The sequence below is a fragment of the Strix aluco genome, chromosome 2 (genome assembly GCF_031877795.1).
Source record: "Strix aluco isolate bStrAlu1 chromosome 2, bStrAlu1.hap1, whole genome shotgun sequence".
In the NCBI taxonomy this organism is placed as follows: domain Eukaryota; kingdom Metazoa; phylum Chordata; class Aves; order Strigiformes; family Strigidae; genus Strix; species Strix aluco.
Genome location: NC_133932.1, coordinates 31,632,665 through 31,652,290, shown reverse-complemented (window position 1 = coordinate 31,652,290; position 19,626 = coordinate 31,632,665). Strand labels below are relative to the sequence as shown.

Here is a 19,626-nt window from a genome sequence, read left to right as displayed (position 1 = left end):
CTGAAGTTCTTTCACAGAAGGATTCTTATATGAGAAACTTTAACTTAAAGCTAGTTTAGGTCGCAAGTATCAACTTTAGTTAAGGCAATAGATGAGGAGTAATATGAGTATGGTATGGTTTTTTTCTCTCTCCAAAAAGTCTCCATGAGGGATTTCACTAAACTGTCTTTCAAGCTGCCTACTGTTTTGATGCTATGCCAGCTATTTAAATTATAACATATTGAAGGAACATAGGATCAGTCTTTGCAAAGTAAAGTTCAAAAAGAAATGTAACTTTTAAACATGTGATTTTTCCATCTCAATACACTTAATTATATTTTCAGGCCAAGGTTGCTACATTGACCTGTAATTATTTTTTGAATACTAATGCAAGTTGCAAAATATTACAGAAACAATATGCAGTCTTTTAGGACAAAGTAGTTTAGCCTTGATGGGTAATAAGAACAAGGAGATAACCCAACTATTAAGAAAGGAAAAAGCATCCCTCTGGAACACTGGGTTCTCTTTCATGTGTTAACTCTCTTGATGTAACCTGTGCCTAGAATCTCTTTCAATTAAACTAGTAGACATTTTTAAACAATGTGCTTTCCAATCCACTTTAGGAGCATTCATCTAATTTAACAAAATTTTGGAAGCTAAGAGGTAGCTTGAAATTGAAGGTGGAGAAGTCAAGTCTCAGAACTGGTGATTCTTTTTACTGCTTCAGATGTGATCCCTGAGCATACAACCACTACTATTACAGGGGACTTTTTTTCTTAATTCAGTACCAATGTGCATATTTTTTTCTGACAGAAGAATATATTTCTGTTTTGTATGTTAGTCCATGTCTTGTGTTTTCTGAGTCTCCACCACTGTAGTCAGAATTCCTCAGTTTTTATGAAGAACACTTTCATGACTTTTTGGGTGTCTTAAATATAATTGTCAGAACATGAGGATAAAGAAAATGTGCAAGATAACCATTCAGCTGGGTTTTATTTATGTGATCAGGCTGGGTGATAACTATGTAGTTGAGTTGGATAAGCCTAAACATCAATGAATAACTTAATGAGTTTGCATTATTGAGCAGCTTTGCTGAAAATTAAAAAGTGGGAAGCTGGAGTTGGGTGGCCTGAAGGACAGGAGCACCAGTCTCTGATCATGATTGGGACAGTTCACTGCTCTGCAGTTGGCTTCCAGGCAGGGAGATGTGCTGATAAGCCACAAGGCAAAAAAATCTAGCTCCCAGAATTCATGCCAGTCCAGGGGTGATGAACCCTTGGAGCACAGCAGTGCTGTCTGTTTGCCCCCCAAAACCTTAGAAAGAAATGAGCACCAGCAGCAACTTGCCGCTTACAGATAAAATACTAGAACTGGGGACATGTCTGGTTTTCGTTCTCACAAGGTCTCCCCTGTGCTGTTGACTGTGGGAGGAACTCTGCCCTCCCCTTTAGTTTTAGACAGGGTTCAGAAAGTGGTCTTGGTGAAAGTGTGTATGAGGAGAAAGTAATTAAAAGTGAAAAGGAATGTCACTTTGCCTGATAGTCCTACAGCTTACAGTGCTACGAATGAAAACAGTTGATTAGGAGTGAAATGCAGTAGATTATAATTTATATACAGTATGTAAATACACTTACTGTTCTGTGCCCCAGTATTGGTCTCTACTAGAAGGCATATCAGTTCAGCACACACTTCTTTCCAAGTAATTAAATGATATTAAACTTAACTTCTATGTAAAAACTCATCCTGGTACATCTTTTCCCTACGTTTAAAATAATGCTAATTTGCTACAGTCTTCGATAAACCTTTCCCAGCCTTCATTTGTCTTGTATCTTTCTGTCAGTAATTTATTTGTTTTGCAGTAGAGGGGTAATCATTTTTCTTCCCCGTTGTTTAGATTCTGTTCATTGGTTTTGCCATCCTGATGTAAGTGGAGTAGCTTATTCACAAAAGAATGGGGATACCGTCTTGTAAAAACAGCTCATTTCCCAAGGCAGCAGTAGCAAAATAGAAACCCTTCCCACTAAAGACATTCCATATGCACTTGTGATTGTCAGAAGTTCTATAATTAGTTGTGATCTTAGTCAACAACTGAAAGCTTTGATCTTAATCCTTCATTAATGAGGCAGTTGCTTATGTGGAATTCAGAGTCAATGAATGCATCTACCGAGTAGTACATTGTAGTTGGGTAATGCTTTCATTTCTAATGGTATCCCATCTCATATGCAACAGCCGATGGCCTTCAGAAAAGGAGCATCTACTAATCCTTCCACTTCATGTGAGGTTGGTGAGCAACTGTTTTTTCTTTCACTGAAGAGGCTGATAACGGATTATTTATTTTTATGCAAAATAGTAAAACAGGATCTGGGGGCATACTGTTGCATTTTTCTTGCCCCCCCCCCCCCCCCCCCCCCCCCCCGTCTTCTGGTATGTAAGGATTGTTGTTGAATAGCACCTGTGTTTCTAGGAAGGTTAGGATTTTAAAGTCTAATTAAAAATTTAAAAAAATCTATTTGGGAATTGACAGGTAAAATGAGTGCAAGTGTGAAGAAAATGTCATCTGATACTGCATTTCTTCCACACCTGTCAACACACACTTTTTGATCTGTCTTCATGCAGTACTAGAATGAGTTACCTTATGAAACAAGCAGTGCATAGAAAATGAAACCTTCTAAGAGCAGCTGTGGTCAAAAAATAAGATGAGGTTGCAGATTTTTAAGGAATTCTTATATGTAACTGATGTCTGACCGAATGTTCCCAGTTTGCTCTGAGAAAACATGCAATACGTCTCTAGAAACAAAGTTCCCAAATGTTTTGGAGTGCAAAGGATAGTTTTTATGCCAAGAGCCATGAAGCAATTTTAAAATGTTTCTGCTTTATGCAGAAGAAAGAAAGCTCAGTATTTTTGTAATTCTTTTTACTATTGATAATTATGATTTTTTTAATACTGGATGGAGAAGTTATCACATAATCATTGGCAGGCTTTGTAAATACAGGGAGCAAAATCTAATAAGGTTCTTTGGTTTTAAGCAGACTAGTTACTTCTTGTCAGAGAAATACTGCTGATTTCAAATTACCCGAGTAGCTAAACACTCATAAAACAACTGCTTCTGAATCACAGTTATAACAGAAAACAAAAATGTATATGACCATTTAATCTCACCTTTTTGTATTTTCCTAAACATACATGCTGAACTTCTTTTTAATGAAAATTATCCCATTTTTTTAAGAGTTCAAACAGTGTCTGTCTGCAGAGTGACATGGGGTTGGTGTCAGTAGGTTGGTTGGTCTCTGCAGCCATCAGCGGCCAAATAAACATTGCAGGAGCAGTAGGCAGGCTGAGTCCTTATGGCTGGCTTTGCTCAAGCTTGGCCTGCTCTGACGTGTGCTGAGCATGGACCGGTGGCAGCAGCAAGCAGGGAGGGAGAAAACACCCCTTGCTTTCAGGTCTGTTCACTGGCCAGGTTTCGGAAGGAGATGCTGAAGCAGGATCTTTTCAAGGATGCTTTTGGATGAATCAGAGTATCTCTGCATAAGTTGTTCAAATACTTAATTGCACATACTACTGAAAGTGAGTGGCTTATTTCTGATCTGGATTTCCTGACTTATTTCTGCCTAGCTTTGGTTTTCAACCATCACACCGTAGTTGCTTCTCTTCCAATAAAGCTGTTGTCAGCAATCTTCTCTCAGTGGAGATTTCTAAATGAAATTAGTAGTCCACTCCCCGGTGAATGGGTCTGAGCTTCTTACCAAGAGACAGGTCCCCCAAGCTCCCATCAGCTCACATGCCTGTTGCCAAGCCCACTTTCTATTTGGGAGTGCGTCGTGGATGTGTGGCATTACACCAGCCTTTTTGCCTTTTGCATGAGGTCGGGGTAGTAGCTTTCTCCTCCTACACAGTATTGCTCTTCATTAGTGTTACCTTCTTTAGTATTAGCTTGAAAGAGCAGGTTGCGGTCGTGTATCAATGTACTTCGTTTGGATGAGATGTTGGGGGATATGGTGTAGGGGAGAACTTTGTAGAGTAGGGCTGATGGTTGGACTCGATGATCCCAAGGGTCTTTTCCAACCTGAATGATTCTGTGATTCTGTACTGCCCGCCCCTTTCCCATGCTCCTGGGTGCAGCCTGGCTGTCTCAGGCATCCAGGTCTGTGGCATTTAATGCCTAGTTGCTGTTTGATTTGGTTTTGCGCAGCTTTTGGAGGGGGCTTGGTACCCTGACATCCTCTGCACCAGGCAGGCACTAGAATCAGGTTTTTCAGTTCTCAGCACCCGCTACTCTCACCTGTTCAGAAACACACCATCAGGCATTCCAGTGGGAAGTAAGTGTATTGTACGAAAATCTGGGCCATAAAGGCCACACGTGTGTGACTGGAGCTTTTGAAAATCAGACCTCGAATGTACAGGTGGCTTAACTGATCTCAGCGCAAATCCTGGTGACCTTTTTTCCTGTTCAATAAATTAAAGGTTAAATTTACATAATTTATTGGACAGTTATTTAGATTGTCACTTCTTTCCACTCACATTTGTACAGACTTAAGTTCAGTTAAAAAAAAAATTTAAATTCTATAAAAGATGTATAAGGATGACAAATGCACTAGAGCTCTTTCCTGGTTGATCTTCCCATGCTAAACCCTGCTGTGTCCTGCAGAGGCAGCGAGAGGAGGGTGTAGGCAGAGGGGAATCCTCTTCACATGGAACCTGATTAAACCGTGGAACTCATTGCCGCACTGTATTATGAACGTTAAATCTTATGCAAGTTGGGGGGGGGGGGGGACACACCAGGAAATTAGAGTCATGGAGGGAAAATCCAGCAAGGTCAGTTAAACATTGCAAAAGAGTATTTACTGCTCTTGCCTGGGGGTGTTTGGTAAACCCGTCATGAAACAGGAGGCTGGAAGGGATAGCCTTTGCTTAGTCTGACACTCTTAAATTTCTTCCTGCTTTGAAATCAAATTTTCTTTTCATTTTCTAAATGAAATTAAAATGTACTGTACTCGCCTGCAGCTTCAGGAAAGATTAAATTAATTTGGTGCTTGAAAGATTGAAAGGCAAAGATATTTAGAAATACTTCTGAGCATTACAATAATATTTTCACTCAGTCCAAGCTTTGGGTGATTTGGTTTTGGAATTTGCTTACACTGACTATAGCAGTTACAGCAGGCAGCACTGCACCCCGGAACAAACCACATTATTATTGAAGATGGGTTGTTATTATTAATTAAGGGTTTAAAAAGAGCACTTTTATGCTTTTATAACAGTATCAGAGACTTTAAGTTGTCCAAAGTTGTGAGAGTAACCACTGAAAATACTAAGAGTTGCATTCTATTTCTGTAATTTTTGTGACCTGTCAGGAAGCTTATTTGTTCCTGTTTGTTACAGTACTTAAGTAACAAAGTTTACAATTTTACAAAGTGTAAACGTGTGACTAAATATTTATGAAAAAATGTAAAAAATGATGGGAGGAGTGATAATTTGCACTGCCTATGACTTCTCAATTCAATTTTTTTCTGGTTGCTTTTAGATTTTTTGTTTGTTTGTTTCTTTTGAGACAAGCAAGGTCTTTCCTTTGATCCAGTGAGTAACTTAGAAAATTCATTGTGCAACTTATACCAACAGAATTGAAAACCACCCATGCCTATTGTAAGGAATGCGTAGAGAGATCTAAAACGCAGCCAAAGGCTTTCTGTTCATTTTTGGTTTTTTGTTTGTTTTGCTTTTGGGATTATACATCTAAGGTAAAACTGGAGGAAAAGTTTGGATTTTGGTTTAAGTTTTTCTTGAAATTTGAAGATGGTGTTTTATTGGGACTAACATGTTGTAACTTTTTTAATAATTTAACATAGATTTGTTTATTTTTCAACTTATTTGGGGGAAAGTAGTCATAAATAAATATTGGTTGTTATTACTCAGCCTGATATTCAGACTAAAGTTTGCTTCTGTTGAAGACATTGAGAAATGTTTGGGGTGTGGGAGAGTCCTGGGATTTTCCCTACCTGTATTAGTCTATTTACTAAAATGTGTTACCTCTGTAAGTGAAGTTAGCTAAAGTACATGTAGTCAAACAATTAAAAAAAAAAAAAAAAAAGTCTTGTGCAAATATGTGTATAGTCTTCAATTGTCAGAATTTTTAAACTAACTGCAATTGTTGAACTAAATGTGACCAGGGAAATGAAACTAATTATATAATAAAATGTTTAGGGACAATATAGTTGAAATGAAATAGTTGATCATCATTGGAGAGCTTTTTAAATTGATGTTAAGTCTCAGGCACAGAAATGTTACTCTAGTTAACCTAGAAGTTGATGAATGTTACTGTGTAGCAAAGGAGCTGTTGCTCACTCTGCTTGAATTACCCCAAATGCAAATCTTTCTGCTACCAGTGTGATACGTATTGCCAACAGGAATGGCTGGCAATTAGTGCATGCTTGCTGATTATTTCCTGCATCCATGAGGGCTTTTCTTAATCAAAGTTGTTACAAATAAAGTAAATACCTATGAGGCCAAACTGTCACTAAGGGAAGGATTTGACGTATTTCATTAGGGTATGTGCGGGGTCCATAGGTGCTTTAAAACATTTGCATTGGCACTTGTGTTAGTTTACCTTTCAAAAATAAACTAATACACAAAGCATGTAACTTTGCAAAGGGTTTTCTGCTGGTTTATGCATTTTAGTCATTACCAAGCTTTTTTTTCCTTGGAATTTTTCCTTTGGGAGCAGTTTCTAACCGGTTTGAATAACATGGCTTTGTTCAAATTGAAGATTTCTCCTGGATAAGAAAATGGGGTGGAAGGGAAATCCTTGTATATTTACATATATTTGCTGTGTGTCTCATACATCTGCCTAAACCACATTTTTATATCGTTCTCTGAGGTTAAATGAATTACTTCATTCTGATGGAAATTAGAACAGATGTTTCTTGCTTGGTCCAATTAAATTTTACCTAGAAATTCTGCTTTTCTTCCCCCTCCCTTCCCTCTCCCTGCCCTGAAAATTTCACCTCAGTCCCTACCACAGCTGCTAGCACTCCTGATGCTGTTGACAAATACTTGGAGACACCCGGGGATGAGAATGAACATGCCCATTTCCAGAAAGCCAAGGAGAGACTTGAAGCTAAGCATCGTGAAAGGATGTCTCAGGTAAGGGGAGATTTCTTTATTTCTAAATACGGGAGGGAGTTTTGTCTGTCAAATCATATGCTTGGAGTCCTTCATTTTCTTATTTCCCAAGGCTTCAGCCAGCTGTCTTACCTATTGGAAATTTTGTAAATACACCATTTACTGCCTTTTTGACTCCATCTAAGAATTCAGCTGGCTGGGACATACATTTGTGGTTGGATCACAGCTGTGATCAGTTACTTGTGCTGGTAGAAAGGAAAAAAGTCTGTTAAAAATTTCTCTCATCTTTGCGGAAGAATATTTGGTTTGTGAGATTATTCTTATTTCTAAGTAAAGAACTTGACCACTGTATTAGTCATCCTTCCTTTGTAGCAGCTGAGGGAGATTGCCTGTGATTAGCTTCGTTTTCTGTGTGCAGGCATACGTGACCGTGCCCTGGGGTAACATAAGCTTGCATATGTTCATCTAATGGTCTTGAGCCTCAAGGTAACATGAAATGCATCTAAAACCGAAGAAAAGAGGAAAAATTAGTGCTTTTGAACTGAAGCAAAATCCAACTGAATCAATCCTTTTTTTGCTTTAACCAGAAAGATTTGTGTAGCCTGAAACTATACGCTGCTGTTAATCCTATTGAACACTAAGAGATGAGCTATCCACTCTCTGAGAAATAGAGTTTATAATAGCAGTGCCAATAAAAAATTGTCACAGTTCTGCTCTAATAACAACAAAGAAAAAATATAAGAAGTTTAAAGGAAAGCCCGTGGTGCATATTTTTTAGAATGGAACCACAAAAATGAATGTAGTATAACTCAGATGCACTGCATATATCTGTGTAGCTATTTTACTATAATTTTTCATTGTAACTTTATTCCCCTGTTGTATTTTCAGTGTTTCTGTGTATTACTGATACATTAACCTTCAGGTCTGTGCTAAAATGTTTGAGTAGACCTGAAAATAAGCTCTAGGAATAAGTCCCCATCTGCTGTTACTGTAGTCACACCTGGCACTTTTCTAACAAATAGAGTAGGGCATCTTACCTGAAGCAGTCACCCGATCGGTGCAAGCCACATGCCATGACTTAATATGACTTAATAGATAGGAAGATACATGCTCCTCCTCTGCCTCTGCTTCAGAAGCATTGTAGCACAAACAATCTATCTCCTTCTTAAATAGATAAAATAGTCCCAATTTAATGTGCTTTTTTTAAGTGTTTTAATTCCCTTTCCTCTGGAAGATTAAATGACTTCATTAAAACGACCAGTGGCCGAGGCGCTGCTGAGTGTGGGTGCTGCAGCACCTGGCTTGGAGCAGGCCTGAAGTCATGGGGTGAGTCAGGAGGGAGATGGGCAATGGCTCTCGAGGCACCTGTGTGATGGGCTCCTGCATTCCAGTCCTCTTTGTAACAGACTTCTGTGTGACTACCATTTGGGAAGGACAGGCTGGGAGTTGGGAGGATAAAAAATGTTGTGCATGCAGCCTGCCCAACAGAGAAGAGAGATCCTGCACGAGGAGGTTTGGCGGGTTAAGGCAGTCGTTACCCTCTTATTATCTCCCCTTGAAATAACCTTTTTTTAAAAACACTATAGGAGTGGGTGTCTGGAAGACAAAGGATAGTCAGTGCGAAAGGCAGGTTTCCCTGGAACAATCCTCAGATTCTCACCGTGGTTTCAGATTTGACTCCAAAATCCCAATATGTGAAGGTTAAGCTGAGTAATTAAGGGCAGTATTTGGGTGAACTGTGTATTTTCTATTTTCTACAAAGCTGATGATTTGTGGAAAAGAGCTAACCGAATGTACAGACACCCAGAAAAGGTCATACAGAGAGACCGTACAATGTCAGTGCTCGACGCCAACAAAATGAACTGGGAAAAGCACTGAACTGTAGCATCAGAAAACCTGCGGGTAAATGCATCGCACATTTTACCATGCGTGTTTGGGGCAGCTTCATAAATGAAGGCTGTGGTGCAAGGGTTTGACTGACGATCATGCTGGCGCTGCCGCCTGCTCTGCCCTCATTAGCACACTCCCAGCCATCCTTTCTGTCAGCGCTAATGAGCGTACAGCTGCGGGGTGACGCAGGTCAGCTCCCTCATCTCACTGCAAGGTCACTCTTCCAAAGAAAAGTAAAATCACCAACTCTGGTCAGTTCAGCAAGCTAAATCAGACCTAGGAAACAGCAGCACAATAGGTACATCAGGAAAGACAGATCTTTGATCTTTAGTTTGCTTAAGCTGCTTATGAAATCATAGCTTGAAGTACATATGTCTTGAAGTGCACAGAACCCCTGTAGAGCTTTGAAGCAGAGACTTAAGTTTTTAAAAATTAGTTTTCCCTTCTATGAGTAATGTTTTGTACATACAGTATTGAACTAGCCTCTCGCAGTTAACATTTCAAACGTTTAGCAAATATAAAATCTTGTGGAGAAGTAGAAAAGCCAGTTAGTTTACCATTCTGTGTTTCCTCATGTGAACTGTGATATGTCTGTGTCCCATAACATTGGTCTCTTTTTCTGGGAATATATTTAAAAATTGCATTTTACATTTTCTTTAAAATCAGGTATGTTCTTAAATATACTTAACTAAAAATTAATTTTAAACTGTTACTTGTTACGTTAAAAACAATGCTGAATAATTCAACTTCGTAAGCTTTTGCTGTCAATGTTTTTCTCTTTTAAAAAAAAAAAAAAAAGCAAGTGAGAGTCACTATCTAAGTCCTCCAGCTGCACCGAACATTTTTTTTAAACTCAAAGTCCAGTTCTTTCAAAGCTGAGAAATGGGGGCTTATAAAGCAGCAGAAGTGCCCTTTTTTTTTGTATTTAAGAAGAGAGGAAATGATCAGTGGTTTTAGGAAAATGATCAAGTCATTCTTTAATATTGATAAATGTCATAAGCTGATATAAATAGGTTTGTTCACAAAATACAGATATTTAATAAAGCAACTAGTTTTAAAACAGTATTTGATTTGATGCACACTTTACTTTGCAACAGCCAATTAACTAGTAAAAAAAATCAGCTGCATTCTAGTTCACCTATAAAATGTAATCATCTAAGGAGTAGGGAAGTTTATCATTAAAAAAATTAAATTGAAATTAAATATTTTAATCAAAACATGTCATCAGGGCAAATGCACATATGCTATATATCCTCTTTCTGAGATTTCCCTTTGTTTACCATAAAATTCTGACAACTCGTGTTTCTCTTTCACTTGCATAAAGATATTCACACAGGCAGAGACCCAGCGTTTGTTGATGGTTGTGTTGGTTCATAGTTCACAATTCCTAAAAGATTCTCTTACTAGGGGGGTCTCTGCTCTTTTTGTACAATGACCTGATGTACCTCTGGTTCTGACTGCTTTAATCCCTTCTGCTCTTAAGTGTCCATCCCCTTAGACTACAGACCATGAAATTTTTTCTGCCTTTACATCTTGCACCACACCTGGAGCAACAAGGCTTATAAACTTTCCTAGGTAGTACTGTAAAGAGAATTGTATTAACACACAAGTTTAAGCTTTTCCCAAGAATTAGTAATGCAACACCACATAAGAGCAAAGCTACATTCCCATGCAAACAGGATAGCCATTCAGCCATGCATGTGTAACCTTTAAATGTTCTCTGATGTATAACAGGGAGAGGTTATGCTGACTGATTGCAGGATACCGTGGTTCTTGTTTCATGTTTTGGTACAATTCCCCTTTTCCTCCTTCTCTTTTCAGTTTGTTAATTCCTGTACAGGTCCCTCACTTAGATAGTTAATGCTAAATAGACTGGTGGAACCAGATACTGAACCTTACTCCAGGGAGCAGTATATTTATACATTTCTCTCCTCAAACATCTTGTGACATCCTCGTGTCTTAGATTTACTCTTCCTCTGGCTGTTTACAGTATTTTTGGAATCATAGCGTGTACAATACTTATGACAGGAACTTAATGATACCTTGTCTCCTAGAATAGTCTTACTTCTTGGAAGTTCATTTCCAAAGCAAGCATCTGGAAATACTGCTGTCCTCAACCAGCCTGAACAGGGCTGGCGTTATGTTCAAGATTTTTTTTGGATCATTGCATGCCACTAGTTCCAACATCCTAGAGAGGTCTTCAGCTGATTTTTAGTGCCAGTGACACCATAGAATCATAGAATTGTTTGGGTTGGAAGGGACCCTAAAGATCACCTAGTTCCAATCCCCCTGCCATGGGCAGGGACACCTTCCACTAGACCAGGTTGCTCAAAGCCCCGTCCAACCTGGCCTTGAACACTGCCAGGGATGGGGCAGCCACAGCTTCTCTGGGCAACCTGTTCCAGTGTCTCACCACCCTCACAGGAAAGAATTTCTTCCTCAGATCTACTCTAAATCTCTGTCAGTTTAAAACCATTACCCCTCGTCCTATCACTACTACCTGATAGAGTCCCTCCCCTCCTTTCCTGTAGGCCCTTTTTAAGTACTGGAAGGCTGCTATAAGGTCTTTCCAGAGCTTTCTTTTCTCCAGGCTGAACAACCCCAACTCTCTCAGCCTGTCCTCATAAGGGAGGTGCTCCAGCCCCCCATCATCTTCATGGTATCCTCTGGACCTGCTTGAGCAGGTCCATGTCCTTCTTATTTTGGGTGCCCCAGAGCTGGACACAGTACTCCAGGTGGGGTCTCACGAGAGCAGAGCAGAGGGGGAGAATCCCCTGCCGTGACCTGCTGGCCACACTTCTCTTGTTGCAGCCCAGGATATGGTTGGCTTTCTGGGCTGTGAGTGCACATTGCTGGCTCATAGTCAGTTTTCCACCCACTAATACCCCCAGGTCCTCCTTCACAGGGCTGCTCTCAATCCACTCATTGCCCAGCCTGTATCGATGTTTGGCATTGCCCCAACCCATGTGCAGGGCCTTGCATTTGGCCTTGTTGAACTTCATGAGGTTTGCAGGGTCACACCTCTCAAGGCTGTCCAGGTCCCTCTGGATGGCATCCCTTCCCACCAGCGTGTCAACCACATCACTCAGCTTGGTGTTGTCGGCAAACTTGATGAGGGTGCACTCAATCCACTGTCTGTGTCCCCCACAAAGATGTTAAATAATACTGGTGTCTTTATTCCCTGGATCCCACCATCTCTATTATTGTGTGTGGGAAGGCTATTTCCTTTCTTAAAACTGTCTGTCAGGTTAGTAGCAGTATCCACCTCAGTTACAGTTAGGGCTCTTTGGAGAGGTTTAATGATGTTACTACCAGAAAAAGGGTCAAGTGTGGAATGAAAGCCCTTGACAAAGGTAGGCATCTTATTGGCGTGACTTTGACCTTCTGACTAAACAAACCTTCAAGCGCCTCTGCTGGTCTGATTGCTGTATCCTAAACGTCTGTCAAATTCTTCTCTTGCAGATATGCTACTGTGCCCCACACTAAAAAATGAGAGTAAATTCTGCTGTTTTCAATATAATGAGATTCTTGTATTTAGCATCTCAATAATGAATGACAATCTCCATATTTCCTTTTTCCTTCTTGCTGTCCCCTACAGCCCAATTTCAAAAGGAGTCTGCCAGGCACTAAGTCCAGGGTTCTGAAGGAATTTGACTTTGAAATGGCTTGCTTTTTAAATCTCAACCAGAAGTTGTCATTTTTCCTGCACAAAGCCGCCAAGCCTTGAAGAGCCATAAATCTGTGTGGCTTTGATAGGTCTGTGCTGTCAATGAAGGAGAATAGGTTTATAAGTGCATAGAAGCCAAGTTCAGCCTTTTTCTGCACATGTGTATCTGGGGAATTTTTTTTTCCCTTCTTGCTCTTTGGTTTCATACAGTGTACTATGGAATATTTCTTAGTCACTCTTAATTCTCTAAAGTGATGACCTTTGGTGATTCAGTGAGAGCAGAAGTTTTCTCTGGGTGGTAGCATGGCTGTTCATAGATAGCTGTAGGGCAACTATATCTTCCGTTAGTTAGCATAGCTGCTTTCAACCATTCAAGTCTTCGCAGTTGCAAAAATCAGCACTTGAAGCACAGCTTCTGCAATCTTTACGTTGAACATTGTTTCTGCAAACAGCCATGTCATTCTGTTTTTTTTTCTATTAGCCATTCACTCTGGTTGCACCAGAGCTGAACTCTGAAGCCTGTAATTTACATCCCTCCCAACTAGTGGTGTATGCTGTCAGTTTATCATCATGCCTTCTGTGCCTTAAAAGGTTTAAAGAAATAAAATGGGCAGAGAGACCTGGTCTAGCCAAAGGTCTCCTTATCACATTACCCACAATACTTGTTTTCATCATATGGATTAGCAGAGCGTTAGTTTGAGGGATAAAGATGGCAAGGGAACTGTTCTGAAAACCCATCAACTGCCTATTCAGAGTAAAAACAGTATTAGGCAGATGTCAGAGATGTGATTTAAAGACATAAAAGGAGAGGAGGGAGAAGAAAATCATAAAGTTGCTAACCTAGGCCAGTGCTCAAATTTGAACACATCATTGTAGTTCATGACTTGAATTAATGCTGTAATTTCTGGGTCTTCTGTAATGTTCACATCCCGGCACCACTGACGTGTCAGGTCTGTAGAAGGATGCTGTCTGTATACACGAATTAAGTTTTTTCGACCACCACAGTCACATGCCTAAGCATACAATTAAGAGATGAATACCTAATGTGCACTTAATACACAGCAGCTCTCTGAGCATTAGTAAGTTTTTTTCAGAACAAGTCACAGTGCTCTAAGTTGTGGTGTCAGTTCATGTCCTCTAGTCCTGCTTTGTCAGAGAAGCAGTAAAATCTGTGCCAAAGTACCGGGAAAGTAACTGGTGGTGGGGTGACCTGTAACTTTAGTGCGCTGCACATCATGCATGTTCTCTGTCCTCAGCTGCTTACTACAACCCCTTGCAAATGAATTTTCATGTCTCCTTGTAAATTTTGGTTTCCTACCTCTTTAGTGCTTGGCTGCGATTTGCACATCAATGTGTATTTGTCTGATGAGAAGATAACGTAAATTGAAGAGGTACTTCTAGGCTGCCAGTTTATGTAGGTTGTAGTACCATTTTCAGGACATAAATTTCAGCTTACAGTACCCAGTAAAAGAGTGGAGTAAGGTTAAGTCTGTGATTTCTGAATACTTGACTTCAGGTCTTTGTGCTTACAGTTGCTGTCTAACCATGCCCCTGCTGAAGTCCAGAAGCAATTTCCCACTTTAAAGTTTTCAGCATCACATTAGCTCCCCAAAATATATGTCTCCACTCTCTTGGGCTGTTACTGAGGCCAGAATCTCTTGCAGGTAAATAATTTCACTGGTAGTGAGTTGATCAGTTTTTACTGATTTATTGCTGTCTTGAAATACATTCCCAGATTTTGGATCAAAAGGAAGATGAAAACTTGACAGCAAAATCCCATATGTTGACTACAGGCATCTGCATGCTGGCTAATCATTAGGGTCTGCAACCCTATATAGGACTGAGAGGGGATTACATTTCAAGGACTGGGATTTGTAGAAGTCTCCTTTGAGCCCAGGTTTGGGTGGCCTTTTTTTAAAGGCACAGGCTCAAACAAGTACTCTCCAGTCTGTCCATCAAGGAGCCTGATTAGTAATGTTCAGCATGTGGGGAAACTGGGGAACTTGAGACAGCAGATGAGTGGTGGGGGCTCAACTTGCAGACACAAGACACAGCAGGTCTAATTTCTCCTGTCTTTGGTACTGGTCGTGGTAAAATTTCACATCATACATGCAGACTCTTAAGCTTTTCAAAAATCTCCTTTAGAAAGGGTATGTTTGACTATTACTATTAAATGGTATGAAAGTGTGTTTTTTGGTGAGGAAGGAAGGAAAGGAAATGCACATTTTGAGTAATTGCTTCTAGGTTTCTTCTGTCTTCTTCTGACGTTGGGCTAATCCTGCAAATAAGTCACTTATGTGTGTGTACTACATCTGGTGAAAGCAGTTCTTCCTGCATAAAATCTGAGGAAATTGCCGTCTAGGTGTGAAATGAGTAAAGTCCCTAAGTACAGCCATGAGAAAGTTTCACATGTCATGGACAGCAAGTTAAGAGTAACTCATTCCCTGACTATTGACATACTGCCCAATGTTACAGGAGGAGGTGGCCTCTCACGTTGCTGAAAGAATGGTACGGAAAGTTCTCCTACATCATTTTTATGTCAGTGTTGTACTTGAGATATAAATATATTCAGTTATTGAAGTGTTGGACACGTATTTCTGGACAGACTAGCACAAATTGCATGCAATTCTTGATCTGTCCTACTCAAAGGCCAGCGATATAGTCCAAATAAATCTAAAATTTTTGTGTTTTGAAAAAAAGTGTCAATTAGAGTGAGTTGAAATGAACTCATTTTGACCAAGGATGTGCAATAGATGGAAGCAGTTTCCTTTCTGTCTGAGATGAAAAGGGGTTGGTGTGTTCACCCAGAGCCCTCACTTGAGGGCTGGTTAATGGCTGTGTTGCTTCACAGAGGACTTGTGAGAGCTTGGCACGATGTTCAGACACAGAAGTACTGTCTTTGTTTTATTTAATAACAGGATCCTACCTTCGTTAAATGTTGTAACTGCTTTTTTTATAGAGATAAAAGGAGGAGAGGAATATAAAAATATGACTGTGGGAGCTGCAGTGCTTGGCTGTTGCTAAGCCCTGAGACAAGAGGAAAATACAAAAGTCACGCTCCTTGTTTTGTTCATTAGGTCATGAGAGAGTGGGAAGAGGCAGAACGCCAAGCAAAGAACTTGCCAAAGGCTGACAAGAAAGCTGTTATCCAGGTAAAGGAAAACGCAACCACAACCTTACCAGCTGGGACTGCAGTTAAAATACAAGGGATGCTTGGTGTGATACAATTTTAAAACCTATTTCTATGGGGATTTAATGTTATTCTCTGCTCTTGCTGCTGCTATTTTTGTTTCCAGCTGTTTGTGGCTGCTGGGCATCTCTGTACTTTGCACTTTGCAGCCACCAGTCCCTGGAAGAGCAGTGCAGGACATCTCTCATGACTGTATGACAGGGCAGAATTTTGCTTGAATTTAGATTTGCCTTCAGTAAGAACTGGAAGCTCGGTTCCCATGGGCCCCTTTCAAAATTCAGGCCGTGATAAACAAATATAAGCTGCAGGACCTAAGCTCAAAGCAGAGATGGAAAATGTGATTTAAGGAAGGAATCACCATCAGTTTTATCTGAAAGAAACCCTCATCCAAAAACTATTGTATCCAAAATTATACTATAATTCAAAAATTCTGACAAGCCAGACACTCCTTGAATCCCACTGTGGCTATGTCAGGTATTATTCAGTATTTCTAGAATTATTTCAATGCAAAAGTATAAAAAGGTAATGTTCAGAACCAGATTGCTTTGCATGTTAGATCCCACAGCTTTGCTCTCTGTGCGTTTTACCCAGTCAATCTTTACCTTTATTGGAATAAGTTTGGGCTCAGTTTTTCTTCCTGATGGCCAGTTTATAAGAAATTTTAGTGACTCTGTTCAGGTTGGAATTCTTTTTCCCCCCATGTAGATTTGCTCATGAAGTCACGTTGATGACTCGTGATGGTGGGGCGGCATATGCTTGCCAAACTCCACCCTCCTCTAGGCACAATTCCGTAATGCTGAACCACTGTCTCAGGGGGCAAATGAAGCATTCACTGGTGATTGTGCTGAACTTGTCAGGAATATTTTATTAGATTAGATTTTATTAGATTTATTAGATTAATAAAATATGGCAGGTGTTCAGGAATACAGGGCATCAGCAGTTCCCACTGAAATCAGTAAAAGGTGTGTTCGGTGCAGAGTTCCTGCGAGCCAAGCTAGGCTGACATGGGGAAGGATTTTGGTGATTTGCAGACTGAGGTGTTCACATCAGCTGGTCTCTGCTGATGTCTTCGCTGTCCCTGTTGTGATGGATGTTTTTTCAGCATTTCCAGGAGAAAGTGGAATCACTGGAACAAGAAGCAGCAAATGAAAGACAACAGCTAGTAGAGACTCATATGGCGCGGGTGGAAGCCATGCTGAATGACCGTCGCCGCATTGCTCTGGAGAACTATATCACAGCCCTGCAGACTGTCCCGCCCAGGGTAAGCACAATACCACAAGCTCTGTCAGCTGTGTCAAAATTGCTGTAGTCATGCTGGAGAAAAAGGAGGTGTGCCCAGGTACAGTCCATCTATGGAGCAGTGAGTGTGTATTCCCCATGCCAGACCTACTACAGCAGTCAGCTAGTTTGAAAGTTTAAAAGTTTAAACTTCATGTGTACAATAAAGTGTAGGCACAAGCACACGCACCACCCCCCCACACCCCCCCACACCCCCCCCCCCCCGTATATACCTATAGGTAGATATACACATACATAAAGATACTTAACTAATGTGAAAGTAATTTGATTGTCAGAAATTGCAGCTGTTCACAGATCCTGCAGAAGGATGATGAAGTGTTCCTCCAAGTGACGCACAGTAGGATACTTCATCACGTCAAGGTGGAACTTAAGGATGAGGGTGGTTGTGATTTTCTGTTTTGTTTTTTGAACTGTTGAAATGTTTGGTGAAGGATCTTGTGTGGATTGTTGGATGGCGTGAAGATAACACACTAGCAATTCAGAGTTGTCTGTTGGATGTGATGGCTATTGGTGGGTGTAAACACTAAGTTCAGAATGTGGACTGAATGGAATTTTTAATGACTCCAAATCTGTGATGTTTGTATTCAATACCAAAATAACTGGTCTGTGACCTCCAGAAGAAGAGAATCTGCACGAACACTGCAGGAAAGCAGTCAGGTTTTTTTATATACCTCTTGCCTCTTGAACACTTCCTAGATGGAAAAAAACATTATGTTACTAAAAGACCTTTAGATCAGCAGTGTAAGATGTAGCCATTAAATCCTGAATTTGGTCTCACAGGGAATTACATCAATACGGCTAACCTGATAAAATTGCATGTTTTAAGTGAATTTCCTTCTGCAGAGAAACCTGCATATTCAGTGAGCATGGAAAAGCGATCATCGTCACCTTTATCACCATCAAACTTTTTTCTCCACCTCATGGTGCAAAGCTATCTTGTTTTTGCTGGATGCGAAGTAAAAGAAAAATCTTCTAGTTAGGTAAAAGTGTCATGGGGACACTTCAGAGTAGTTGTAATAAGAAATGAGCTGCTTTTTGCAACACAGTAATTTGTGGAAAATGAAGCTAATCTGTATTAAATTGGCAGATGATGTTTGGTCTGAGTGTGAGATGCATATTGTAACCTCTGACTGTTGTGTGAGGGTAGTGAAGGGCTTGGACTTGAGTGTCCCATTAGCAGACAGATTAGCAAATTACAGGCTGGGATGCAGCTTCGTTTAGGAAACTGGAGTATGCAGCTCAGAACTGAGGGTGAGGTGAGTGCATAGACTTGGCTGCAGGTCGTGTTTGCTCTCTTGCAGTGTGGTTTTGGGTAGTTCACCCAAGATTTGATTTCACATTTGGCTTTAGCCAGTCAGCTGTTGCTGTAAAGTTGAACCTTGTGCAAATGTAATCCTGTCTGAAAAGTATCCCAGAAAAATTATTTGATTTCAAGTTGTGTATGGATGAGACTGACAGCTTGGTCCTGCAGGTGTCTGAGGTTGTGGAAGGTGAAGATGGGAACCCACACATAACAGCAGAATGGTCTCTATTGCTGCCAGAATGTGCAACTTCATTCCTAGCACAACTTTCATGTTTGTGGAATACAGATGACATCTCCACTGGAAAAAAAAAGTGAACTTCAGCTGCATAACACTAAGGGAAGAAAATGTTAACACTGACTTTGGGACCAGGAAAACCTGCATTTTATGCTTGGGATGCTTGTAGTCAGCTCCCAGGACATTTAAATTAATAATACATTTACTGTGTCAGTGGGAAAGCATCAGGCCTGAAAGGCTGTGTCAAAGAATGCTGTTTGATAGATGACTCCAGTAGAAGTAAGTTTTGACGGTACTGTTAAAAGACTGAGGTTCATCCTGTATTTTGTCCCTACAAAAGCTCATCATTCTGAAAGGATCAGGCAGCAAGCATGGAGGTAACATCAGCTGAAGGTGCTACCAAATGGGGATTCATGTCAAAACTAATGGGAGTGAACAGTTTAAAGAATGTCTTTAAACAGTTCTTTTGCCAGTCTTGTTGATGGTACTTTCCTTGTCTCAGCATTTTCTGGCTGTGTGCTCTGTAGTTACTGACAGTTCAGGCATGTGCCTCTGAACTGCTGGTGAGATGTGTGCCAAAACACATGAAAAAACTGACCTTGAATTCAGTGGGAGGATTTGTGTGGTTTTGTTGTGGGGCACAGGGTGAGACCTGAGGAGTGATTGATAATAGCTGAATGGCCTAATGAGTGAATCCAGTGTGATAACTGCTTTGCAGGGTATGGAGCCAGAAATTTGAATATACTGTGAATCCAAACTTTGGCTGCCTACCCAAAGAGAAAAAGGGATTAATGGAAAATTCAACTCTGATACCCTAGCTATATTTCTCTCTGGCAGTTCCCTAGTAAACCAAAAGTTCAGTTCATGCAATTGTGTTGTCTTTGGGAGAGTAAGTCATAACCTTACTGGTGACTTGTTAAGTAATCTTACAAAAGAGAAGTTTTTC

The 19,626-nt window shown here is 40.3% G+C and overlaps 1 protein-coding gene across 2 annotated transcripts in view; it reads left to right on the top strand.

Moving 5' to 3' along the window:
* Positions 1 to 19,626, top strand: part of APP (amyloid beta precursor protein) — a 227,767-nt gene that overhangs the window by 148,530 nt on the left and 59,611 nt on the right. For both annotated transcript variants that reach the window (XM_074813930.1, XM_074813921.1), the window contains 3 exons: positions 6,984 to 7,117; positions 15,731 to 15,805; positions 16,946 to 17,104. In XM_074813930.1, the coding sequence (XP_074670031.1) occupies positions 6,984 to 7,117; positions 15,731 to 15,805; positions 16,946 to 17,104 (368 nt within the window). The remainder of the gene's footprint in view (positions 1 to 6,983; positions 7,118 to 15,730; positions 15,806 to 16,945; positions 17,105 to 19,626) is intronic.